Source organism: Tupaia chinensis, unplaced genomic scaffold (assembly GCF_000334495.1).
Source record: "Tupaia chinensis unplaced genomic scaffold, TupChi_1.0 Scaffold000617_2, whole genome shotgun sequence".
In the NCBI taxonomy this organism is placed as follows: domain Eukaryota; kingdom Metazoa; phylum Chordata; class Mammalia; order Scandentia; family Tupaiidae; genus Tupaia; species Tupaia belangeri.
The window spans coordinates 395,501-422,767 of record NW_006160137.1 but is presented as its reverse complement, the minus strand read 5'-3'; the positions used below and the strand labels follow the sequence as shown (position 1 = coordinate 422,767).

At 43.4% G+C, this 27,267-nt stretch overlaps 1 protein-coding gene across 3 annotated transcripts in view; it reads right to left on the bottom strand.

Moving 5' to 3' along the window:
* Nucleotides 1-27,267, bottom strand: part of TGFBR2 (transforming growth factor beta receptor 2) — a 147,606-nt gene that overhangs the window by 36,283 nt on the left and 84,056 nt on the right. For all 3 annotated transcript variants that reach the window (XM_027775945.1, XM_006158955.3, XM_006158954.3), the window contains 2 exons: nucleotides 18,059-18,227; nucleotides 11,940-12,130 (listed from right to left, as the gene is read on the bottom strand). In XM_027775945.1, the coding sequence (XP_027631746.1) occupies nucleotides 11,940-12,130; nucleotides 18,059-18,216 (349 nt within the window). In that variant the 5' untranslated portion in view covers nucleotides 18,217-18,227. The remainder of the gene's footprint in view (nucleotides 1-11,939; nucleotides 12,131-18,058; nucleotides 18,228-27,267) is intronic.

Below are 27,267 nucleotides of genomic sequence, written 5' to 3'. Positions count from 1 at the left end.
AGAGACATAGAGACAGAAAGCGAGAAATCACCCCCCAGGGGGGATGGTCACGCCGCAATCCCTTCTCCTCCATTCTCCTCTTGGGATCTTGGGCACGCACGCACACGTGCCCGGCGTGAGTTTTAAGCCACCGGGTCCAACTGCGGTCGACTACGTGGGAGTTCAGCGACATAGCCATTACGCTAACTGCTGGTTCCCTCTTCTGGAATATTCTTGAGAAGTAGCAATAAAACCTTCATCTGAAAAGTTCCAATAGAGGGACCTCCCAACTCTTCTGATACCGTACAATAATTTAATCCCAAAATATATAATCGTAAATCTATTGGGATATTTTCAACATTATTCAAATCCAATGTAGCTTCCTTGCATTTCTAGTTATTGGGTCCACATGCTGCTTGCAAAAGCAAAAGAAAACAAAATAATTCCTTCCTCTGTGGGGAGAGAGCTCTTAAACTCTTCTTGGACATTTAACCCATCTCCTTGAATCATTGCTTTGCAGATGAAACATCCCTGATCCCTTTCAAAAGACACATTTATCAGATTCTAAAGTCTGACATATTTATCAGACCCTAAACTCTGCCAGCCAGGCACGGAGTGCCCAATAAATGCCAGATCCCTTTTTCTAAGTATAAAGTAATCGATTTGCTCAAACCCTTCTTGCTAGTCGAGATTCTCCATGATATGTTTTGCCAGACCCAGCTACAATACTTGGCATGTAATTAGAAAACTGCTCATTTCTGGCAATGAAAACTCGGATTTGATCTTTGCCATGTGTGATCTTTGCCATGCATCCCTTCCAGTGGGTTGCATCCTCCGCGTTCTTATACAGCAGAAATCTATATTCCATGGATTCCCTTTCTGTGACTTTGGAAGGACAATCAACATTAAAACGGTGCCTACGAGGTGCCTGGCTTTGCTGAAGAAATGATGAAAAATCTTCCACAAATAGATTTAGTCCTGATACATGTTTTTGGAGCAAGAGTTTTCCATTTTCTTCTCTGTGTGACAGTCTTTGCACTACTAAGTTGGAGTTGTATGAGGCTTTCCCACTTGCCCTAATTCTTCATTTCTTTTTCTGGCGGCCTGTCTGTATTATATCTTGTCCTCTACCTAGGAGCCCTTCATGTCCTCAGTAAATATAAAAGTAGAGATACATTTCTATAGTTATTTCAGTACCTTCTCCAACAGAAAAACGAAATCGCTTTGGAAAAGCACATTCATTAGTCACCCTACCAATACCCTGTCAGATCACCAAAATACAACCTATTCTCCCTTCTGGCTTTTCACAGGGACCACAGTTTTTGCAGTTCCCTCCACCTAAGTATCTCTACCTCCTAACCTTATGGAAAGTGTCTCCTGCGTCCCTACCTTGTCCTTGCTAAGGCAATGACACTAGAACACTGCCATCTAACCTTTCTACCAAAGCTTTAGGTTTAAAATGTGCTTTCTCTTACTGTACAATTTAATCACTTCTAAAACCTCAGACACCTTTTCCCAAGAAGGTCCTTGACCTTGTTCTGAAACAACTGCTTGTAAACTATACAAAATGCAACGATTTCCTGTATAAGAAGAACCCCATTATTCCTCAGGATGGGGGATTATAGGTGTTTGTTTTTCTCTTCCTCTAACCTTAGCAGGCCCAATTTCGGTTACTTCCTGTGGTAGTCGCCATTCTCTAATTGTTACTGTCTCTTTCCAGGTTATATGGGGAACAGGACGAAAATATAAAAAGATTTGGCAGAACTAACTGTCTTGAGTCCAGTGGTTCCCAATGTTGGCTGCATATTGGGATATCTTGGGGAATTAAAAAAATCCTTATACCAGGCCCCAGACCAATTAAGTCAGAAATTGTGAGACTAAGACCTAATTAATGAGTTTTTAAAGCTCCTCAGGTGTTTGCAAAGTGTAGCCAAGACTGAGAACAACTATGTCAGCTGAAGGGAGAAATAGGCATTTAGAACAGGATAGATTCTAGAATAGGATTTCCTTTCCATTTGGAAAATGGAAGGAACAGAAGGAATTTTAATGACTAAACTTCAGCTCAATTATTCTTTTCTTTTTTTTTTTTTTGAAGGTTTTTGCTATAGGGCGTGTGTGTTCGCCAGACAGACAGAGACATAGAGACAGAAAGTGAGAAATCACCCCCCAGGGGGGATGGCCACGCCGCAATCCCTTCTCCTCCATTCTCCTCTCGGGATCTTGGGCACACACGCACACGCGCCCGGTGTGAGGTTAAGCCACCGCGTCTGGGACTCGAATCGCAGTCGACTACGTGGGAGTCCAGTGACATAGCCATTATGCTAACTACTGGTCCCAGCTCAATTGTTCTTGACATTGGTTCTAATACCAACTTTGAAGGGACTTCAAAAAGTTTGCAAAAAAAATGGACTTAATGTACAAACTTAGTTTGATGAAAAGAAAATGAAATCTATTGGTAGTTTTATCATACTTCACATTTTACATGAACTTTTTGAAGACCACCTTTGTGTATTCCCCCATGAAGTAACAAAAGGTGTGTGTGTGTGTGTGTGTGTGTGTGTGTGTGTGTGTACAGGAGTGATTTTCATATCAGAAAAGATTTTCCAAAGGCAAGTCAACCAGATGTCCCAACAGTGGTAAACGGCCTTGGGTTTAGCATGAGTGGAAATGAAAGTCAATTTCACAGTGGTTAGCTAGTTCTTGAGTTTTTTCCCCCTGATGGGACACTTGCAAAATAGCAAGAAGAGTCTCAGTCAACCCTTTTAGCCGTTGCCCACGGGAGTGGAGTTTATGGAGCATGTGGAGGCTGCAGTGCACTGTGGGGGAGACGTGATACACCACACGAGTCACCAGAGACGTGATACACCACACGAATCACCAGTGCCTGGCTGAAATGCCGGCATTATGGGTCCAATTGTTTTATTGGCCACTCATGTCCAGTAAATGGAATTCGAGACAGTCTGTGTCCATATTGAATTCCACTCTGCCGTGATTCATATCAGAATGAGGTCCTAGGGTATAAATATTCGTAACCAGCAACCACATCTGGTCTCAGAGTATTTCTGTTTACTTTGCTGCTTAGGGGAAAAAGAAAACCTACAAAAAGAGTTGCCTTGCCTTAAGTTTCTTCCAATACATTTAAAGCTTTGCTTGACCGAGACACAATGCCCTCTGCCACACACCATTTTTATTATTTCCTTGGTCGGACACAGGCTATATTGATGGATTCAGAATATGCTTCCTAGCCCAGGTTTGTTCATGACCAGAGGCTCTTTCAGCTCTGAGTCATCACCTCAAATAACTGATTTCTCTTCCCAGGAATGAGACTAGTGACTTTAAGCCATAATTTTCTTCCTCATCTAACAACTTTTCTCAACCATATTTCCACAGTTACCTTTTTTCTTCTGCATTTAGGCCAGGGAATAAATGTGGTTTGTTACTCTGGAAACAAAAATGCACGGCGGGCAAGCCAGTGTTTTTGAGGAGAGAGTGCACAGTTCAAAAGCAGCACACCCAGAATCCCCCAGAGCTGCCAAAGCGCCAGTTATTCCTCTCATTTCTTACAGGCACGACTACGAGTTTCCCCAAGAAGCTGCTTCCTGCTGTTGAAGCTGCATGAACAAAATGAGATTTGGGACAAAGGGGGTGACATTTCTAAGTTCTTTCCTTACTCAGAAAGCAAGTCAATAAAGTGCTCAGGGCATGTGATCAATATAAAGAGAGGGTTTGCTGGATGGCGCGAAGCAGCGTCATTAGGGTCACAATGGGTCCGGAGGGAACCAGCTGGCTGAGATGTGCTGCTAGCAAGTTAAACATAGACAGGAAACCGCGTGTCTGATACTGTAAAAAAATCATTTGTCTTCCTGCCAGAGCTAGGCCTGCAAACCAAAGGGGCTGTTTTCACTTAAAAGAAATTCTACAACAATGAAAGAGGAAAGAATGAAATTTTGTGGCTACAAAAAAAGTCCTCTTCTTTCTTCTTTCAACCTCTCGGGTTAGAGAGCATGCATCACTGTGCTAACTGCGAATGTCTGTACAGAGGTAGCAGGTCAGCAAAGCACGCCATTGGGTGACAGCCTACATCTGATGGTCTGCTTCTTTATTTAACCACATAGGTTGAACTTTGAGTCAGAAGTGGTTTCTGGAGTCCTAGTTTCTAAGTTAGCTAGCTATAATTGATGTATTTACTTACAGTACTATCCTGCTCCAAAACAGCAAAGAAACAAATGGATCTCATGTAACCTACAGATAGAAACAATGAAAGGAGATAAAGGAAAGTTCAGATAAGAGCTAGAATTATGACAAATGGGATTGAAATGTGGAAAAACAGGGTGAAAAACAGATAAGCAAGGGTGACAGTAAACCAATGCATACTTACATCTTTGCAGGACTCAGGTATGACTGAGTCATAAACTTTCTAGAAGTTAGTGTGGAAAGGAAAATACACAAGACATGATCATTCCTGTCAGGGATTGGGCTGAGACCTGTTTTCATAAATAAAGATGTTTTGGAATACAACATGCCCTATCACTCACATACTATCCAAGGCTGCTTCAATAGCAGAGTTGAATAGCTGCAAAGACACTGTATCCTCTGCATAGTTGAAAATATTTATTATCTGGCCCTTTATCATAGAAGTCTGCTTATTACTGCTCTATATGTTTCCACGTGTCCTTAAGATACAAGTAAACAGGTTCTCGGGCCGATGGGTGACGTGGTGATTAAGGGCACTGGGCTCCCACATGGCCGATCATGGTTTGAGTCTCGGACCTGGCAGCTTGCTTTCTCACTTTCCCTCTCTCTCTCTCTCCCTCTTACTCTGTCCCTCTATGGTCAAATAAAAAAAGAAAAAAGAAAAAAAAGGAAGAAATGAAAAAATAATAAAGTTAAATAAAATAATTCTTAAAAAAAATAACAAGTAAACAGGTTCTCATGAGGAGAACAATCTCTGCTAGACTGAGAGCTGAAAGAGTTCTTCTGGCGTCCTCCCGAAGATACTAATACAATGCTGTGAATGGTGTCCTCAACCATATTCCCTGCCATGAATGTACTACTTGGATCCTAAGACTACTAATGAAGGAGGGCACCTAAACACCATTCAAGGGGAAGAATTACCAGGAAGGAAAACACACTCACTCATTTATTGAAAGCCAAAGATAAGATACTTGAATCTAGTGGAACAATCGTAACTATTTATAGCCAAAAGTTACTGAATATTTGCTCTGTGCCAGGTACTTCTAAGCTCTCTACATAAATAAATTCATTTATCTTCATGATTATCCTGTTTAAGGGATTCATTATTTCTACCCACATTTTTCAGAGGAGACTACTGAGGCGAAGCAGTTCACCCAAGGACAAATAGCTTCTAAGTGGCCCAGTTGGGATCTGAACCCAGATAATCTCATCAGAGAGACCATGCCCTCAATCCGAATTCTACTGTCTTTTCAAAAGATGAGCATCCTCCTGGCCATAATTTATACACATCATCTCTCACAGACACAGGGACAGTGTTAACCTGGGGTTGGACTTACTGCCAAAGACTGAGTGAGTGGTGAGTCTGGACAGCTGCTCAGTGAACAGAATGTAAGGTATGCAGCCTTCTGTGAGTACAAGAGTGATCCAAAGCATAGCCTCTGCCCTCACCACAGGAGTGTGCAAGGGTGAAGAAGAGATAGGCCTCTCCTGTGGTTCTCCTATGGACAAAAGGTATGGAAACAACTCTGAAATATTGGGAAATCCATACTACTCTCTGGAGACCTGTTTCTGTGACAGTGAAGTTTGGATGAGTTCATTTCCTGGGCTTCATTTCAGCCTAGGAAAGTTAAGTCTCAATGAAACAAGACAACACACCTGAACGTGGTCAGCACAGAGAAGCCCATCTACAACAGGCTCTGATTCAGGGTAGTGACTACAACTACTACTGTCCTGTGAGTTCTCACAGCCTGGGCCACGGGATGGTACCACCTTGCCTGCACTTCAGTTAGGGAAGGTAATAAAACCCTGGTCATGCAGCCAGATTGTTGAAAACACAGACTCTGAGTCCAGTATAAATTCCCTTTCCTACATGACCATGGTGCCTTTCATTGTCTGGAATAAGCAATGCAGCTCTAAGTTAGGAAAAAAGGTATGATGGCCAGAAATCCCATATTTGGAAGCTAGAAGAGGTCGAGGGCTCCTCCCTTAATTAATCCCTTGTAGGTCACATTCCTGTTTTCCATGTACCTAACTCCAGCAGATCATTACAACAAACAATTGAGGATCAAATTGATTCAACTTTCTTTTTCTTTTTACTAAAAGGTTTTTTGTCATAGGGCATGTGCACTTACCAGTCAGGGACAGAGGGAAAGTGAGAAATCACCCTCCAGGGAGGATGGCCATGCTGTAATCCCTTCTCCTTGATTCTTCTCTCAGGATTTTGGGGACACACATTTATGTGCCCAGTGTGATTTTCAAGCTGCTCAGTCCAGGACTCAAAATGTGGTTGGCCATGTGGGACTCTACCACCTTAACCACCATGCCATCTGTTGGACCCTCAAGTAAACTCTATAATGCCATAATATTACACCTTTAGGTCTTCCTGGGGCTACCAAACATCTACCTCATGGATCTAATTCAGACCTATAGCCTGTAAAATGCATCTTAGAAACACTCAAGTGTCTTCTTGTGTAAACTAATGTGAAGACAAGGAACTAACATGAAAAAAACAACATGTTTACTGAAAAAATATCTGATCTTTTCTTCACCTAGCTCCATAGTAGAACATTTGTGGAGTATATAAAGAAATGTGTATCTCTGCTAAAAAAGGCCCCCCCGCATTATTGGACAGTTCTGGTACATGAATGGACTACGTGAAGAGTCATTGGCTCCATTCCAAATGGCCAGCTTTAAGGTCAACTGTATTTCTCTTGGGTCTATGAGCTCAGTGAGTTACTAGCATAGTTTATAAGAACTCTATCTCTACTTGAGTAAGTTCACACCAGTGCTTCTCACACTTCAGTGTGCAAATAAATCACTAAGGATCGTGTTACTTTTACAAGCACATGATAACTCAATATGCTCAAGAGGGCCGGAGCTTGTGCACTTCTAACAAGATCCCCCGTGATGCAGCTGCTGCTAGGCCATAGACTAATCAGCAAGGGTTTACACGATTCAGAAGAGTGTGTTCCTTGGCATAAAGCTTCTCCTTACCCAGGGGAAGACTGAGTAAGAAAGGAGGGCCTGGGACCAGCAGATGGCATAGTGGTTATGTGATTGGCCTCCCATGTATTAGACCATGGTTTGAGTCCTAGATCCAGTGGATAAAAACTCACATGGGGCACGTGTGCATGCATGCCCAAAATCCTGAGAGGAGAATGGAGGAGAAGGCATTGCAGTATGGCCAATGCCCCTGGGGAGTGATTTCTGGTTTTCTGTCTTTCAGTAAGCACAAACACCTTATAGCAAAAATCTCTCTAAAATAAAAAAAGAAAGAAAGAAAGGAGGGCCCATTGTGGACCAGCTGCTATGCTGGGAGCTCTCAGACCGCATCTCCTTGACTCTTCACAACAACCCATAGGCACTACTATGGGTGTTAGTTGGTCAACAGTGGTATAGCCACTCAAAGAGAAGGCCACAGGGCCCAAACCAAGATTTCTGCTAAGGTGGTGGTGGTAGTGGTGGTAGTGGTGGTGGTGGTGGTGGGGGGTGAATCCTATGGCAAGTACAGAACTGTGATTACCCTAATCACGGATCTGAAAGGTACTTGTGAGTCATTCCCGTTTTATTTAGCTGCTTCCTGCTGTGATTTTGAGTCAAAACAGGAACAACTTGTCTAATTTGTAATATTACCCAGCAATGTCAGGGATGTGGTTAGCTCTGATTAGAAATCCTAGACTCAGCATGCTCCCCTTGCCTCTGTGAAGACATGTAGAGAGAAAAGTTGGAGGAGGCATGGATTAAAACAAAGCAAACGCCTTCAAAAGTCACACGGTATGCTACTCAGGTGTCTGCTCTCTACCTGCACGCCATAGTCAAAACTCAATTAGGAGCCTCCGATGCTTGAACAGACCTAGGGCTAAACAAGCCTGGCTTCCTGCCCTCAGGCAAGCACAAGACCCCAATCCTCTACAAAAAGCCCAAATAATACTAACAGCTAATGGATAGTGACCGCTTCTACTGCAATATGGTGGGTGAATTGATCTGGTCAATCGTCCCAACACCTCTTCTCGCCCTCTTTGCATTTCCATTGTATAGCTGAGGGGACTGAAGCATGGAGATGTCAAGTCATCAGCCCAAGGTATCAAAGCTAAGTAGTAGTAGAAGAGGCCTTAAAACCCCGGAAATCCAACTATTGCTCTCACTCTTGACCACTGCACTAGACCGCTTCTCTTAACGACAACAGCAGAACTCATCTTCTTGCCCAGTGCATGTAAAATCAGTGTCCTGGGCTAACCACCTTCAGGTGCTCTGTCTTGTTTTTTCTTTCTTTCTTTTTCGGAGAGGTTTTTGCTACAGGGCACGCGTGCACTTGCCAGAAAGACAGAGAGAGACAGAGAGACAGAAAGCAAGAAATCACCCCCTAGCGAGATGGCCACACCACAATCCCTTCTCCTCCATTCTCCTCTTGGGATCTTGGGCATGTACACACATGTGTCCAGCGTAAGTTTAAGCCATCAGGTTTGGGACTCAAACCGCAGTCGACTACATGGGAGTCCAGCAACATAGCCGTTATGCCAACTGCTGATCCCTCAGGGCAGTTTCTTATACTTCACTTGGCACCCATCTCTGAAATGAATAAAACTGAGTGGTTGTGTTTGCTTTGTAAAGGTTCACTGAGACCAAATGATACATCGTGATTGAATGTTTTTAAAAAATGAGAACAAATAATAATAATAATCTGAACAAAATGATAAAAAGCTATTTGGTGATGATGATGTGGATAGTAATGTCATTGTCTTGACTGATGTGCATGGTAATCATGCTGGGAAAAGAAATGTAATACACTGTAAAGATAAATGTGATTCAATGTAATATAGAAAAGATTATGATAATAATAAAATTAAATTTTAAAAAAATAAAGAAGAATAAAAAAAGAAAAGGTTCACTGAGAGATAATAACCATAGCATGTCTTTGCAAAGTGAGTAAGTCCTTTGCAAGTAAACAGGGTTACTGGCCACTCGGGATCCCTTCCTCTAGTAAATCCTACACTGGCTTCAATTCTGGGAGTCTGTCTGGTCTTGTTTGAGGACAAGTCAAAGTCCATCACTAGGCCATAACCATGACCTAGACAAACACCCTTGCTTCTACAATAGTTGGGATTTCATGCTTTGGTTGAGTGCAGTAGACTCTGACTTCCTTAAATTCCACACAAAATCTTCTGAGAAGAAAGAATCTTCAGAAACAGGGAGATGTGAGTGAGTGAAAGACAGACTCCATCTTATCCTGATTAATCCTCTGCTGTTGCCTGCCCCTGGCCATGTAGAAAGAAAAAGGAACAGCACAGTCCGACTGGGAGATTTGGGTGGCAAAGAAGGTACCTGGTTCAGAGAGAAGCAGCAAGGGCTCTTTAAGAGTTTTGTTCTAAAGAATGGTTTTCTTTTCTTTCTCTGTTTCTTTTTCTTTCTTTTCTTTCTTTTGAGGTTTTTGACATAGGGCATGTGTGCTTGTCAGAGAAGAGACAGGGAGAGACAGTGAGAGGGAAAGTGAGAAATCACCTCTCAGAGGGGATGGCCACACCACAAGTCCTTCTCCTCCATTCTCCTGGGATTTGGGGTACACATGCATACACACCTGGAGTAATTTTCAAGCTGCCAGGTCCAGGACTCAAACCATGGTTAGCCCTGTAGGGAGTCCAGTACCTTAACTACCAAGCCACTTTTTGGCCCCTAGAACACTATTTTTCAAACTCAAGAAAGTTAGAACATCTATCTGAAATCTCTACCTTCTACTGAGCTCAGTATATACGACAGGTAAAGAAGACCTGTCCCATCCCCTTGTTGCTCAGTTCTGCAGAACAGCCCCTAATGCCACTCAGAAGGCAGATTTCAATCTTATCCCTCAGCAACAAGTTTGTGTTGAGAATCTGGAGACAGTAGGCTCCAACCCCAACTCTGCCACTGAGTGATTGAGTACTGGCAGGCACGATGGTTTGGGTGTCCCCCAAAATCTGTGTGAGCGAACTTAGTTGTATTTCGCAAGTATCAAGAGGAAACTTAGTATCTTCATGGTATTGAAAGGTAGAGCTTTGGGGATAAGGAAGTGATTAGGATAGAGACTCCTGGTGGGCTTCTAATGAAGGGAATGAGACCAGAACAGAGATACATGGAGGGACATAGCACCTCTGCTCTCCCTTTACCCTTGTGGTGTGAAGTCTTAGAACTCTGCAAAACCCTCATAGATATGCCACCTGGACCTAAGACCTTCTAACCATGAGCTGAATAAACCTCTACTCTCTTAATTACTCATGCTTTGGTATTTTCTATTATTAGCAATGTAACAGACTAGAACAGTAGACAAGTTGCTAAACTTCTGTATTCCTATTTTTCTCCCATTTTATCAGCTGGAGTTAGCAATCAAAATTTCCTTGCTGGGCCTTAAGAGGATTATGTCAATGTACACAAAGTCAAAGTACTTCAAGAAGGTGAACGGGACCATAAGGACAGAAGCTATTTTTCTAAACTGACCTCCGGGAGACTGAAATGCGTAGAGATGGAAAGCGAGGGGCTTGCAGGGAGGCCCATTCTCCCACCAAGCCCTCTGCCTGACCTCACGATTAGTCACTACCACAGAGTGGCAGAGAAAACCCAGGCTAAATGGAGGAAATGGTGGAACTTTAACATTTGTTCCTTTTTTTTTTTTGGACACATGGCTGGGTGTCTGCAGAGGCAGAGGAAGACAGTAACCTCTTGTTAACAAAGGCTGTGGAGCATTCTTCAGAGATGCCCATGCTTTAGAAGACTGAGATCATGGCCTTGGTGAAATACTTTAACCAAGTCATGAAATACAGGAAGATAGCAAACACATTTTAGAAATGAGAAGAACACTCTCAGCAGCGACAGTGAAAAGGCATGAGGATCCTTTCTGTAGGCCGTGCCTCCCTCTTGATTGTGGGAGGAGCTACACAATGTGGACTGCACTTTTCATTTTATTTTATTTTTATTATGTTTTAGTGAGATATTTGCTATAGGGCATGAGCGCTCGCTGAAGAGACAGAGAGACAGAGACACAGAAAGAGAGAAATCACCCCCCAGGGGTGCAGGATCCCTTCTCCTCCATTCTCCCTTAGGGCTCTTGGGCACATATGCACATGCACCCGGCATGAGTTTTAAGCCACCGGGTCCGAGACTCGAACTGCGGTCGACTACATGGGAGTCCAGCAACGTAACCATTATACCATCCACTAGTCTCAGCGCCCCACTCTTTTTTTTTTTTTTGGAGAGATTTTAACTGTAGGGCGCATGCGCTCACCAGACAGACAGAGAGAGACATAGAGACAGAAAGCAAGAAATCACCCCCCAGGGGGGATGGTCACGCCGCAATCCCTTCTCCTCCATTCTCCTCTCGGGATCTTGGACACGCATGCACACGCGCCCGGCATGAGTTTTAAGCCACCGGGTCCGGGACACGAACCGCGGTCGACTACGTGGGAGTCCAGCAACATAGCCATTATGCTAACTGCTGGTCCGAGCCTCCCTTTCTAACAAGTTTCCAGGTAATACCGAGGCAGGTGTAGCTGGATGGCGCTTTGCTCTAGGTGAAACAGTATTTGCCAAAGACAAATGAACAAAACTGTGGGCCTGGTGAACTGGCTGTGACAAGGATCAGAATCAATCCTGCTACTCCTTTTTCCACCAGGGGGAGGGGTCCCTAGTCCACTGTCCACCATCAGTCCCCAGAGGAGGTCCTCAACGGAACTGCAGACCAGGATGCGAAACCTGACAGAGCGTCTGAGGCCCCAGGCCCTCAAGAGAAGGAAACTCACCTTCGGAGAAGATGATGTCGTCATTGCACTCGTCGGAGCTACAGGAACACATGAAGAAAGTCTCGCCGAACACTTTCTTTTCTTTCATAATACACTTTGTAGAAGCAGCATCTTCCAGGATGAATCCATGGTAGGTGAGTTTGGGGTCATGGCAAACCGTCTCGAGGGTTATATTCTCATCGTTCTTTCTCCTGGCATGCGGAAGTTCATTGGGAGGGAGAGACAGAGAGAGAGAGAAGGAATGAATATGGCCTCTAACAGGAGGGCAATCTGGACCCTCTGTTCTTCACACAGTTGTCCTAAAACAGCAGTTGGTTCCTACCTTCCAGCATGAGCAGGCCATCCTGTAGCCCCCCCAAGCTTTTTCCTCTCCTTTCCCTTTCCCTTCGTCATTTTCAGAACCCACTTATGATCATAAACCCAATGGCTATCCTTGGGGGTTGTCGGGCTGGAGAATTTCACACATTAAGTCGTTGTTAAATCATGACAGGGAGAAAGAAGATTCCCAGGTACTCAGGATGATTTTAAACCTCCCATGCTGAATGCACTGCAAGGGTCTCGTCACGTTCCTCGTTTATTTCAGAGGCAGGATCCTGTCTAACTAAACTGTTCTCAAAGCACACGCCTGAGGAAGGAGTCACGGTTCCTCTTTTCTGCTTGCTGGGCCGCAAGGCGCTGCGTGTGAGAGGCATGTTCCATGTCGGCAGCTGGTTCTGCCAAGAAAATGGAAGGAAACGTCCCGACTAGATTTGCAGTTTCCCAATTACAGAGAAGAATATAAAAAAAAAATATATATATATATGAGAAAGAGCTGCAGGGTGTTCGTCACTTGCAGTTCAGTGAAAGTTTCATGCCATCATAAATTATTTCTACGTTGAAGACACCCTCACACCTCATACTGGGAGGCTAATTTAGCTAAAGGCTCCAAGAATCTCACGTGTGGGATTTTTCCATAGGTCTTAGGAAGTGCTCAGTTGGCTCTAAGTCTACATTTTAAAATGGCACGATTGGAGTTAAGGCACTGGACTTCCACATGGCTGATTGTGGGTGGATTTCCGGACCTGGTGACTTGAAAAATCACTCTAGGCATGTAGGCATATGTGTGTGCATGTCCCAAATCCCAGGAGGAGAATAGAGGAGAAGGGTATGCAGCATGGCCGTCCCCCTGGGGGTGATTCTCACTTTCCCTTTCTCTCTCCCTCTACCTTCGGTGAGTGTGTATGTCCTGTGGCAAAATCCTAGATAAAAAAATATGGCATGAATAATGCCCACTGCTATCATTGCAAAAGCCAAAATAAAACTTTGCATTCGCAGAAAAGGGCATCATCTCTACTTACTTGCTCCCTCTGCTCCCCTCAGGAACGTGCCACCCGATGACTCTATCCAATTAGAGGCTGGTCTGACACCCTTCCCTTCCATTGGAGCCCTTTTAGATGCAAAATGACCTGATGTCTTAAATGGCCTTCTTTATATCCAAAAGGAAAGGCTAGAAAAGGGCTAGTGAGACCTTAAATGATGTGACAGGTACAGTCAAGTTGGCTAGTCATGAAAAGAATTCTGGGGACCAGCAGGTGGCATGGTGGTTAAGGCGCTGGACACTCCCATATGGCCGACTGTGGTTCAAATACTGGACCTGGTGGCTTGCTTTCTCACTTTCCCTCTCTCTGTATCTCTCTCTGGTCAAGTCAAAATAAATGAATGAATAAATAAAATTAAATAATTATTTAAAAAGAAAAAGAATTCTGAGTGCATGCATGTGAACACACATGTGTAACACGTGCACAGACACACACACTTGCAAACTCAATAAAAATACCTCCCCAAACACACACACACACACTTACTGATCACAGCAAGAAAATGGAAAGGCAGATTGGACTCAGGATGCGGCTAACATACAGCTTTGAGCTGGAAAAGTGGTAGGGCCAGTCCCTGAGGTAAAAAGCAACTTTGACTAGTATCCCCCTATCAGTGCTTAATTCAAGAACATTAAAAGACAATAGGTCAACAAAGGGACAAGAGAAGGTGAGGACAGCCCATGGAGGAATGGAGCCAGATTTAGGACCTCAATGCAGCTCAGAGTCAAGGCAGTAGAGGCATGTATGTCAGACTGGAAAAGATCTCAGGGTTCTCAGCAAGCTCCTAAAGATCTGGCCCTTGATAAATAAGTCCCTAATGTTACACAAAGAGACAGTCAGAATCCTTACTCAAGGGTGGCTAGCGGGGCAGTAAATGAAAGCAGCCTTGATCACATGGCAAATTATGTATATTTAAAAATCTGCCCAAGCTTAACTCCAAAGCTACTGAACCGTCTTTGCAAAAGTTGTGGCCATGGAACAGGAGCACCTGCATGCCTGCCCTCACAGTCGTTTGTGTATGTGTGTGTGTGTGTGTGTGTGTGTGTGTGTGGTGGTGGTGGTGGTAATAAAATGAAGGCATGTGTGTGTGTGTGTGTGTGTGTTTGTGGTGGTAGTGGTAATAATATGAAGGCATACTGAACTTTCTATACTGCTAGGGAAAAGCTTGGGGCTCTATCTTTATATAGTTGCTAGAGGCCAAGGAATTAGGAGCTCTGATTCTTGGGCAACTCTTCCAGAAACTTTCGCTTTCCATCTCCTATCTGCTAGAGAAGTAACATGGAAGAGAGAAAATAATGACAATACTTGGGCCTGGGGAAAGTTTTCTCCACTCCAGTAACAGTTTCCTGCCAGGCAGAGCTAACTTTTCAAAACATCTTTGCAAAGAGTTGAGCGTGGCAAGAAAAAATAAAATGCAGTAAATATAGAGACTTCTTTTTGTCCTGCCATGTTTGCTCCGAGCTTCTGAGCAGGATATCAAAATCTATTGAAGAAGAACCACCATCATGAAATGAACTTCGGTTCTGAAATGTTCCCTGGGGACCGCTAAAGCATTGTACATGTGATTGGTTCACCACGGAAATTAGTGAAATGAATGAATCAATGAATGAACGAGAAGAACACTAAAACTAACATAAACACTGGGAACCACTACCATAGCAAAGCTTTTCAGTTTCCACATTTGGTTAGTTTTAAAATAGCCTCCTGCCTTAGTTTGGGCTTTCTGGAAATAGACTTGGAGGTTGAGGGATTTCTGTGCAGGAAGCTCTTAGAGATGCACAGTAAGGGAGGGAAGGAAGTAGCATAGCATGGAGAGGCTGAACTACAATGCAGGTTGCAACAGAGGCTTCAGCTAGTCCCCTGGAAGTGCTAAAGCTACGATGGCTCTTTGGAATTGTCAGAAATGGAGGCAAAGTGGCCAGGAGTTTGTGCCCTTACATCGGCCAGCCATGGGATGCTGGGTGCCAATGGAAGGTCTGATGTGAAGAAAGCAGTTCCACCAGTGGAGGGAAAGTCCCTGGGAGGACCCAGGGGCAATCTTTCGACAGCAACTAACATTGCCAGGCCCGAGTGCCTCCATCCCGAAGGCACATCACAGCATGCAGCACACTCTCCTCCCATTGTCCACACCCCTACTCCACAAGAGCACGTGTCTATGCAAGACAAGTAACTAAGGTTGACTGCATTCGCTCTTTAGAGCTAGGACACAGAGGAGACTGGGAGGCTTCCTCCTCTTCACACTCATTTTTGAGACTAACTTAGCTTCTAGTCCATAGAGACTTGATTCACATTCAGTCATTGGGATTTGCATAACAGAACATATAAAAATATCTGAAAGAGCCTGTTTTCAGGAGCTGAAGCAAGCTCTCTCATCTGTGAAAATGACCAGCAGAGGACAGAACCCTGGAAGGAGACATTGGGCCCATCCAGTCTGGTGTTCCATCTTTCCTGCACCCTATTTGACAGATGGTCACCCAGCTGCCTCTGGATGACTGTTCACCTGACTCTTCCATAGAAGGAAGTCTGCTCTGCTGCTAGAAGACATAATTGTGAAAATGTTTAAACTTATGCTGAGCACAAGTCTCTCCCCTTGTAAATGGATCTTCTTTCTACTCTTCAGAGTTATGTAAAAATAAGTTTATTCTATTGTGTGATGGGAGGCCCTTTCTGTTTCTCTCAACAAAACCCATGTCCTCTCATTTCTGTACCAATCATGCCTCACTGCTTCAGGTTCCTCAGACAGCCTATTTTCTAAATCACTTTGGCCCTTCTCCTCTGAGCATACTCTTGGTAAAAATCGCTTCGGCAAAAGCATCGCCCAGAAGTAGACACACTTGAGGCAGGCAAACCCAGCATGTTGTCATGATAGGTCTTTGCCCTAAACATTCTTCAAGTTATTAATAAACCAATTCGTTCCTTGACAGGTATGGAAATTTGCACAGATTCCAGATCTACCATCAATGCTAACTCCACATGGTCTGGAGAAAATGTAAAAAAAAACCAAACCAAACCAAAACAAAAAACCTCATTCTCAAAAAAGAGGGAGAGGTATTAGGTTGGAATTTGTGTTAGCCAACTGGCCAGAACACACACATGCTACTTAAAAAAAAAAAAAAAGTCAATAAATCAAAACATCAGAATAAGACTCTAACATAACTTGTTAATATTATTTATTCATTTTTATAAAATTGGACTCTTCATGATCAAGGTTGTTTCTTGCTCATGCTTCTGTTTCATTTCCATAAATTAATCAAATGCCTCAGGAGTATCTACTGTGTATGTGTAAGAACTATCTGAGGTGTGTGTGTGTGCATGTGCGCGTGTGCATTAGGAAGAGAGTACAGGTTGAAGGAGAAAGAGGGAAACCAACAGAGAGGAGAGAATCTGACTGAATGAACATGGAGCTCCGATCCAAGGGAGAGACACCATTAGGAGCCGAAAAGTCACAGGAGTGATTTAACCAGGACTTCTGACTAGGAACGCCTTGATTTTCTGGCTTCGCAAACAGCTTGCCCATTTTCAGCAGGTATGTTCCTTTTCCAAAGCCAACCTTTCATCCCCTCTCCTTCTAAAACCAGAACTGAGATTGTCTTGGAAGAACAAAGCTAGTGCCACGCTGGGATACTAGCGAAATGTCAGTGAAATGACTCATAATGGCAAATGACTCTCCTTGATTCAAGAAGAGTTTCTATATTTAATATAAGCATCAAAGACCATCTTATATACTGACATACATACACACACATACATAAACACACATACACATACACACACAAAATGTAGAGAATACTCCTGAAAAGGGTCTAAAAGACACAGAGGTTGGGTGCTGTCTACATAGAAGGGACAGAGACACAATGACTCTATGTACCACAAGCATGATTTATAAAAGTATATAAGAGGGGTCAGAAGGTGAAATGGTGGTGAAAGCACTGGATCTCACATAGCCAACTTCATGGTTCGAGTCCCAGACCAAGGGGCCTGGAAAACACGCTGGGTGCATAGACATGCAAGCCTGAAATCTCAAGAGGAGAATGGAAAAGAAGGATTGTGGTGTGGCTATCCCCCCCCCCCCCCTCAGGGGTGATTTCTCACTTTCTCCCTCTGTCTCTCTCCAGTGAGCACATGCACCCTGTGGCAAAAATATCTTAAAAAAAAAAAAAATTGTCTTGGAAGAACAAAGCTAGTGCCACGCTGGGATACTAGCGAAATGTCAGTGAAATGACTCATAATGGCAAATGACTCTCCTTGATTCAAGAAGAGTTTCTATATTTAATATAAGCATCAAAGACCATCTTATATACTGACATACATACACACATATACATAAACACACATACACATACACACACAAAATGTAGAGAATACTCCTGAAAAGGGTCTAAAAGACACAGAGGTTGGGTGCTGTCTACATAGAAGGGACAGAGACACAATGACTCTATGTACCACAAGCATGATTTATAAAAGTATATAAGAGGGGTCAGAAGGTGAAATGGTGGTGAAAGCACTGGATCTCACATAGCCAACTTCATGGTTCGAGTCCCAGACCAAGGGGCCTGGAAAACACGCTGGGTGCATAGACATGCAAGCCTGAAATCTCAAGAGGAGAATGGAAAAGAAGGATTGTGGTGTGGCTATCCCCCACCCCCCCCTCAGGGGTGATTTCTCACTTTCTCCCTCTGTCTCTCTCCAGTGAGCACATGCACCCTGTGGCAAAAATATCTTAAAAAAAAAAAAAAAAGACTTCTTAAAAGGCTCCCTTACCATACAGCCACACAGACTTCATGTGGTTTCTCACAGATGGATGTGATGCTGCAGTTGCTCTTGCAGAATTTCTGGTTGTCACAGGTGGAAAATCTCACATCACAAAATTTACACAGTTGCGAAAACTTGACTGCACCATTGTTGTCAGTGCCCATCATGTCGTTATTAACTGGAGGGAAAGAAAGATATATTAAACAATTACCCTCTGCTAGGCTGTCAGCCAATGAATTGCTGAAGATCTGAGACAATTTCAAATAACTTCATGTCATGAGAATGGACAGAAGAAAGCAAAGTAGTTCTTTCACATCAGATTAGAGTTCCCCCATGGATGCAATTGGTAATGAAAGCCATTGTATGGTGGGGAGTGGGAGATGGGTTGGTTGAGTAGCTTCTTGCTTTTGTCAATGATTATCATAAGGTCTTTTTTCTACAAAAGCCTTAACACTCAATATAGGAGCACAGATTCCTTTGTACTGGGTACTAAGAGCACAAAGAGAAGCCTTAAGGAAATTATAGTGGGTGATAGATGAGGAAATGGACCAGGGCAGAGGAACCCAAAATAGAGGGATGGAGAGGATGTGGAAGCCAGACAAGAATCACTGCCCAAATGGGCAGAGAGAGAAAGGTCAGAGCCAGGCATAGTGGTGACATCCAAAAGGGAACAGGCCAACTCAAAGGAGAAAATGTGGGGTGATGGTACAAGACTTGGCCAACATTTTCCCAACCTACACCCAGAAGAGCTATAAGGGTCTTCTTTGCAGGGACTGATTTCATGGGTCTCTCTCCATTGCCTTGAAAGAAACCAGTTGATTAACCAACCCTTCTGAGTGCCTCTTAGACACAATCCCAAGCATCCAGACTCTGGATTCATGAAGGCTAATTAAAAGCTGATTTCACCTCAAGGATTGGCTAGTGGCCCCTGGTTACCTCTCTGACCTCATCCCTTACGACTGCCACCACCAACCTTTTATCCCTTCCTTGATACGTTTGAGGACACATGGACCTTCCCAGGAGGAAGATTTCACTATTTCCTCATACCTTTCACTTGCTATTACCTTCGTCTGGCTTACTGTCATCTTTCTGGTCTCTGGTCTCATCCTAAACCAAGTCACTACCACATGGCTCTATTATCATTTGCACAGACTATCTGGATCAGGTATTTGCTTATAGTTTATTCACCAAAATACACATTCTGTAAGATTGTTATCTATTTGCTTACATACTATATCTCCAGTGACAAGAGCCTGTCAGATAGAAGATACCTAACAGTATTACCAAATAAATCGGTAAACAGATGAATACCCATAGGCCTGTATTCAAGGAGTTCATCTTAGGCCTTTTACATCAAGTGGGACAGGGCATAGAATTCCTTCATTCAGATTAGAAAGAAGTTTGATTACAAAGGTTACTATTCATTTGATAAAATGTTGAAGACAAACCATTTTTTTTGCAATACACATGCAGTGTGTTCTGTAGCAATGCAGGAGACACCACACACCATTGCCCATCCTTTTTCTCAGGGGGATGCCTTTTCATTGGTGATGGTGGTAAAGACCTAAGTTGGGAGAGCCAACGGAAATGAGGCAAAGCCACTGAGTGTTCAACCAACACATGTGAATTAATGTTTATATGCCAGACTAAGAAAGATTAAGCACTTAGGCTGCATGTGCTACCACACTAGTTGCTGGCCCTTAGTTAACTGGGAGATACTTCTCCAAAGCATCCCTCTTAGAAAGAGGCCTGAGCAAAACCTCCTTGTGTTCTCTCTGTGTTAAGTACACTCCTGCCTAGAGACAAACAGTGTGAAACACACACACAGTCACCCTCAGTGTTCTGGACTTTAGATTTCTGTCATCGATACTCTACCCTGAAGCCTTCTTTGCTGGCTTGGGCACAGCACCTGTTTCCTGGGTCTCTAAAAATATAAACATGTATAAATTTAAGATTTGCTTTCTTGTGGTAACAGTAAATACAGAAGAAAAAAATAAACCCATTCATCCCTCTCAGGCCTCAAGCTCATTTCAGGAAGTATATTTTTAGGTAAGAAACTATTTTGAATTTCTCAGTGTCTCCCAGACCAAGAGCTCTACAGCTAAAAATACAGGCAGAAATGCTCTCTGAACCTTGCGTTAAATTTGGGACTAACACAACAATGAATATATATATATTTTTCTACAACGGTTATATTTGGGTTTGTTTGTGAAAGAGCTGATTTAACCTTTTAGGTTTTGTCTTAAGATACTGCCAAAGCAAAAAAAAAAAAAAAAAAATCAAAGAAAAAAACTTATGTTTTGATTTTTTGTGGGGGAGGGAGAGTATAGAGTATGTTTAGGACAAACATGCATTTGCTGATTAAGAAGTTTTGTTGCTTTTCTTTCCTTTATTTATTTATTCTTTTTGGAGAGGTTTTTGCTTTAAGGTATGTGCACTTGCCAGAAAGACAGAGAAAGGCAGAGAGACAGAAAGTGAGAAATCACCACCCTGGGGGGATGGCCACACCGCAATCCCTTCTCCTCCATTCTCCTCTTGGGATCTTGGGCACATGCGCACACGCGCCTAGTGTGTGTTTAAACCACCGAGTCCGGGACTTGAACCATGGTTGACTACATGGGACTCCAGTGACATAGCCATTACGGCAACTGCTGGTCCAAGTTTTGTTGCTTTTAAATATGAAATCAGAACTTCATAACTTGGAAGTGGGATTTAAGCCTCAATTAATGACTAGCAACTTTCGGGGCATGTTGAAATCAGCCACCCTAGAGCTTTAAAATTAATAAGCTTAGGCCCCACTCCCAAATAGTTTAATTTAATTTTTCTAGAGGTTGGCTTGCGCATCAACTTTTCATAAGTTGTCCAGATGATTCTAATATGTAACCAAGGCTGAGAACCTCAACTGAGAATTTATTGACAAAAATACAACAAACACAAAATAAAACAGAAGACCTCTCACCACCCTCCTTTCTGCTTCCCACCACATAAGCCCATAAAGCAACTTATTTGATGGTGCAGGGGCAGCTCTCCAGTAAAACTGGAATAAGTTCCCTTGCGGAAAAACATGCACCTAACGAGATGAGCTTAGCTCTTCTATACCTCTGATGGAAAGAAAACCTTTTCTGGGCTGGACAATCCTTTCTTAGCAAAAGCCCAGAAGTGAGAGAAAAGTGACAGGAGTCAGAAGTGATACAATAGAAATAAAAACAGGCGAGACGGGTTCTGGAAGCAGCCGCGGTCACCACAGATGTGTTGACAAGTAGAAGTGGTTGAGGTCCGATGCCTCCAAAACAATCAACAGGGAGGAGACCAAAGGAGGACCATGAAAAGAAAAAAAAAAAAAAAAAGAGAAAGAGAGAGAGGGAGGGGAGAGGAATGTAAAGAAAAAGAGAGAGGAGAGCCACCAATCTGCACAGCTTCGGGGTGCTCCTTGCCTTCCAATGCCCCAGATACATGCATTGCAGATATACAATGCACTCTGCCTTACAGGGAAGTCCAACAAGAGACGAATTCTTGATTAAATTTTGGGCAAGAGGCCAACAGCCAACTACAGTCCTTACACAGGCATGATAGGCATGGGCCTATGAGGAAGGGGCAAATACAATGGGAATTCACACGTGTGGGGCACTCACCATATCCTAGGAAGGGTACCACCTTAGAACAAATAAACTCACAAGGATCCAGCCTGGAATGTCCCGGCTTTCTTCATGTTATAGCTGAAGCTAGCAAAAGCTACCACAGTTAAGGACTGACCAGCAGGGCCAGTAGGTGGCATGGTCATTAAGGTGCTAACTCCCACATGACCGACTGCGATTAAGATCCTGGACCCTGGTGGCTTGAAAATCATGGCTGACACGTGTGGAGGCATGCACACCCAAAATCCCAGGAAGGAAAATGGAAGAGAAGAGATAGCGGTGTGGCCATCCCCTGTGGGGGCGTGATTTCTCACTTTGCCTCTCTCTGTCTGTCTCCGAGGAGTGCATGTGCCCTGTGATGAAAACCTAAAAAAAGACTCGGCCAGCATTTTTTGGGGGTCTTTACGCAGGCATAAAGACTTTCACTACAATCTACTAGCAGCCAGTTTCCTTCTATTAGTTGACTCCAGGAGATTCCCCACCCTAACAATTCTCACCAACACCTGATAGGTCTACTTCCACCCTTTGCCGGAAGCCAGTATTTTCTTTCTCTTTATGATACAGGCTCTCAGATCCTTGGTGCATGTATGGGATAGGCAGGTGAGTTCAGAGGGCAACGCTACTCTTTACCTTGGAGGGTCACCTAATTCTGATATAAACCTTATGAACTCACTCTACAGAGGGGAGAAGAGAAACAGATACAAACGTCCTTTTATCCTTTAAGAGGGTTCACAGATCTCCTGAAAGTCCCTAACCCCCAGTCAAAGAACCCCAGGTCTATTCCAGGTTCCCTTAAGAGTCACTAGTAACATCTTTTTTTTTTTTTTTTGGAGAGGTTTTTGCCATAGTGTGCGTGCGCTCGCCAGACAGACAGACAGAGACAGAGAGACACATATGTCCTTGCTTTTATTACTCCACTCAGTATATATATGTACCATATCGTCATGGTTTCTAAAGGTGGATAGTTCATACACTAGAGCAAATACTTTAGTGAATGCCTTTGTTCATTGTTTATGGCTAAATGAAATTAAAAGTCCCTTATTAAATCTTTTTTTTTTTTTTTTGGAGAGGTTTTTGCCATAGTGTGCGTGCGCTCGCCAGACAGACAGACAGAGACAGAGAGACAGAAAGCGAGAAATCACCCCCTGGGGGGATGGCCACGCCTCCATTCTCCTCTCAGGATCTTGGGCATGCACGTACATGCACCCGGCATGAGTTTTTAAGCCACTGGGTCTGGGATGCAAACCGCAGTTGACCACATGGGAATCCAGCGACATAGCCATTACGCTAACTGCTGGTCCCAAGAGTCACTAGTAACATCTAAGCAGGATCCTGCTAGTCAGAGTGAGAGGGAGGGCTAAGGAAAAGGGATGGGAGGGTGACAGTCATTCTACGTAGGCACCATTGCCTCTGTGCATTCCAATTGACAAGAGGAGATGGATCACCCATAACCTCACATCGCCTGTGGCATCTGCTTACACATCATACATGTTTGAGAAGCCAAAGGCATATGAAGGAAATAAATGCATACATGTGAACAGCTTAAACTAACATTACTCAACACAGCGAAACAACAATAGTCTTCTAATTTACCCAACAGCAAACTCTAACCCAACTTCAAAATGATATCCAATCCAGGTTGTTAAATTGCTCTAACTAGCTTTAGTTCAGATGTTCTCGTAGGAAGGCAGTATATTTGAATCCTGATAGGCAGCTATCATCCTGAGATGATGGCTGATCATCTTAAGAGAGTTAAGCAGCTGATCATCCTAAGGGAGCAGCTGATCATCCTAGGGGAGTTTTCTACCCATAAGAGACAAATTAGTTATGCATAAAGTTCTCCAATAAGAACGTCTCTCACCTAGAAAGGAAGTGAACAGGCAACTTCCCTTAGCGTATGACAAGATCACAAGACATATCATATTTCACTTCTCTTCAAACAAACCCATGAGTAATATCAAGACCTTCACCCTAGGGCACACTGCCTTCCTCATTTTATCTCACATTTCTCCCAGACTCACTGCCTGCAGACAGAGGTTCCAGGACTCAAGAATATGAATAACGTGTTGAGCTGTGTCTATCTCTGCAACAGGACTGTTGTATTTGAGGATCTGAGACAAGCATCCTTATGAGGCTTATGCTTAGTCCGGATAAATATTAGGAATTCGAATATGACTTCTTGTTCCATATCTTTGAAGGGTACCTACTATTAACCATCGGGGAAAAAGTCAACATTTCATAAATAATCCGAAACAAGTTGCTAGAAATGCATTCACCTATCTGCGAGTTAATGTATCTATCTACTGCTGTTTTCTGGATGTTTCTTCAGGGATTTAAAAATGTATTTATTCCCCAAATACCTATGGAGTTCAGGCTTCTTGCTCTATTATTTCTTAGCAGGACAACTGAAATGGATACAATTAGGTCTAACATCTCAAAGAATAATTCATGGCAGCTTGGGAACAGAACTTACTATGCCTTAGAGCAGTGCTTCTCAAATATTAATACCCACAAAAATCCTTTGGGAATATTTTTAACCTGCAGGTGTGGGATAGCATTTTGGCTCACGTACTCATGAGAACTGGCAAGTCTGAAATTTATAGGGCAGACTGGCAGGCTGGAAACTCAGGCAGGAATTGATCGTGTAGTTTTGAGTTAATTTTTTCTCTAGGAAACCAGCGTTTTTGTTATAAAGGCCTTTCACCGGGTTGGATGAGGCCCACTCTGGGAGTCACCTCTGTGAGGGTCACCTCCTTTACATAAAATCAAGCGATGATAGTTGTTAATCATATCTACAAAGCAGTTTCACAGCAGCACCTAGGTTTGTGTTTGATTAAAGAACAGGGTACTCGAGCCTAGCTAAGTATACGTACAACCAACCCATGCAAGTAGGAAGTGAGGCACTGACTGATCCCTCACTATGCCAAGGCTATCGCTTCACACAGGAAGACAGGCTGTGGAAAAGCCAGTTTTTGACTGGTCATTGTCTTCCTTTCTCTACTGATGGTCGATTTACAAAATTAAATATGGACTCCTCCCTTTTTCACAGGCATTTCTGATCTTACAGTTCTTTCCATCCGCTTTTTTTCTTGAGCCTGGCCTCTGAAATGATCACAGGCCCAGAGGCCCTGACCACCATATGGGTCTGGAATTGAAAGACCTGTTCTCTAAAGAAAAGTTTTTAATTGCAGTTGGCATCCCTGAGTCAGACACAGAGGCAGCCATCTGGCAGACAGCCACCAGGGTCTGCGATGTTGGCAAAAGACGCCCATAGCCTTTCTTGAGACCAGGTGGGACAAGTCTACAAGCCTGTCACACATGTCTTTCCTTCCAGAACAAAGAAGCAACTCAAGCAAACTGTGAGGATTTCCTTATGACTCTTCATGAAACAAAGACATAGCCAAGCCAGAGTCAATCAAAACTTCGGTCAATTACTATAGCCATACAAACAACAAACAAGAAGTCATGATTAAGTCAGACAAAGGAATATTTCCTTTCCCTGAACATCTATTGCATAACTGGGACTTCTAGTACAGTAATATAACTTTTTTAGTTTTAAAAATGTGCTTGGCTAGGACCAGCAGTTGGCGCAATGGCTATGTTGCTGGACTCCCATGTAGTCTACTGCAGTTCAAGTCCCTGACCTAGTGGCTTAAACTCACACTGGGCGTGTGTGTGTGCATGCCCAAGATCTCGAAAGGAGGGTGGAGGAGAAAGGACTGCGGCGTGGCCATCTCCACTGGGGGAGTGATTTCTTGCTTTCTGTCTCTCTCTGGCAAGCACACGAGCCCTAAAGCAAAAATCTCTCTGAAAATAAATAAATTTTTTTTTTTTAAAAAAAGCTGCTTTAAATACTAGTTCTAGGAGCTACCCCACAATGAAGGGGCTAAGTGCATTAGAAACTGAATTGGAAGCTGATTCCACAAGGCTAACCGTAGTTCGGATCCTGGCCCCAGCAGCTTGTAGCCATGCTGGCATGTATGTTGCGTGTCTGTGCCCAAAGTCCTGATAGGAAGGAGAAATGGAAGAAAGGGATTGTGGCATGACCACACTCCAATGAGTAAGGTACTTTCTATCTCTGGCAAGTGTATGTATCTTCTAGCAGTACATACATATACACATACATACATAAAAATAAAAACTAGTGGGGCCGTAGGTGGCAGGGTGGTTAAGGGCGCTGGCCTCCCACATGACCAACCATGGTTCAAGTCCCGGACCTGGCAGCTTGCTTTCTCAATCCCCTCTGGTCAAATTAAAATAAATAAGTAAATAAATAAAGTTAAATAAAATAATTCTTTTAAAAATAAAAAATAATAAAAACTGGTTACTGCCCATGTCATCAGTGAATAAGAACTTTAAAACCAAATAATATCAACCTCAATGATAATAAGAGAAATGTATACCGTATTTCACCTAACTCCTTCTGGGAAAGATCAGCAAGTCAGATCACATAGTGGGTTGGGCAAGGTGTGGGGAAACGGGCACTTTGAAGATGCTGTGGTGTAAATTGGTGTTAACTACACAGGTGTGCACATTGATGATAGCTATCAGAATTACAAATACAAATAGGCTTCACCTAGAATTTTCACTTTTAAAAATACATGCTATTCATTGATAAACTCATTGCAGTGTTGTCCGTAAGGGAAAAAGACTTACAAATGACCAGGGTATCAAAAGAAGACTGGTAAAATAAATTAGGCACATCCAAACAAGGAACATAGCAACGATTAACAAGCAAAAGGCAGGCAGACCAGCTGATGGCGTAGTGGTTACACATGGCCGAGCTCAGTTTGAGTCTTGGACCCAGATGCTTGAAATACACCAGGCACGTGTATGTTAAGTGCTCAAAATCCCAGGAGGAGAATGTAGGAGGAGGGATTGCAGCATGGCCATCTTCCCTGGGGGGTGATTTCTCACTTTCTCTCTTTCTGTCTCTCTGGTGAGTGCATGTGCCCTATGGCAAAAAAGAAAAAAATCTCTCAAAAAGAAAAAGCAAAAGGCAGCTCCAAGTGGCTATCTTATAAATGTTGAAGCCCAGGATACAGCAATCAAAGAATAAAACTGAGGTGCAGGCCAAGGTGTAGAACAGAAGCTGGGGCTGGAAGTCATCTACTGCCCATCAAGGTGTGCTCTCCACCCTTGGCCACCTACCTGTCCACTCCAGGAGGCTGATCATTCCTTACTATATCAACCAGCTCTCTTGTCACCAATCTTCCATGAAGTTTAATCAAGGGGGAGATTTGGTAGCATATACGAGGATCATTTGCAGTATTTGTACCCTGGTTCCCTCCCTGAGGAATTATCTTGAGCTGGCTGAGTTTCACATCTGAAGGCCACAGCTTTTCCTGAGGCTATGTTTGCAAGGCTTACTTCTTCTCTCCTTATTCCTTCAGACTAGGGAGTCAAGACAGCGATCACAGGACCAGCAGTTGGCGTAATGGCTATGCCACTGGATCCCATGTAGTTGACTGCGGTTCAAGTCTCGGACCCAGTGGCTTAAATTCACAATGGGCATGCGTGCGTGTGTGCCCAAGATCCCGAGAGGAGAATGGAGGAGAAGGGACTGAGGCGTGGCCATCCCCC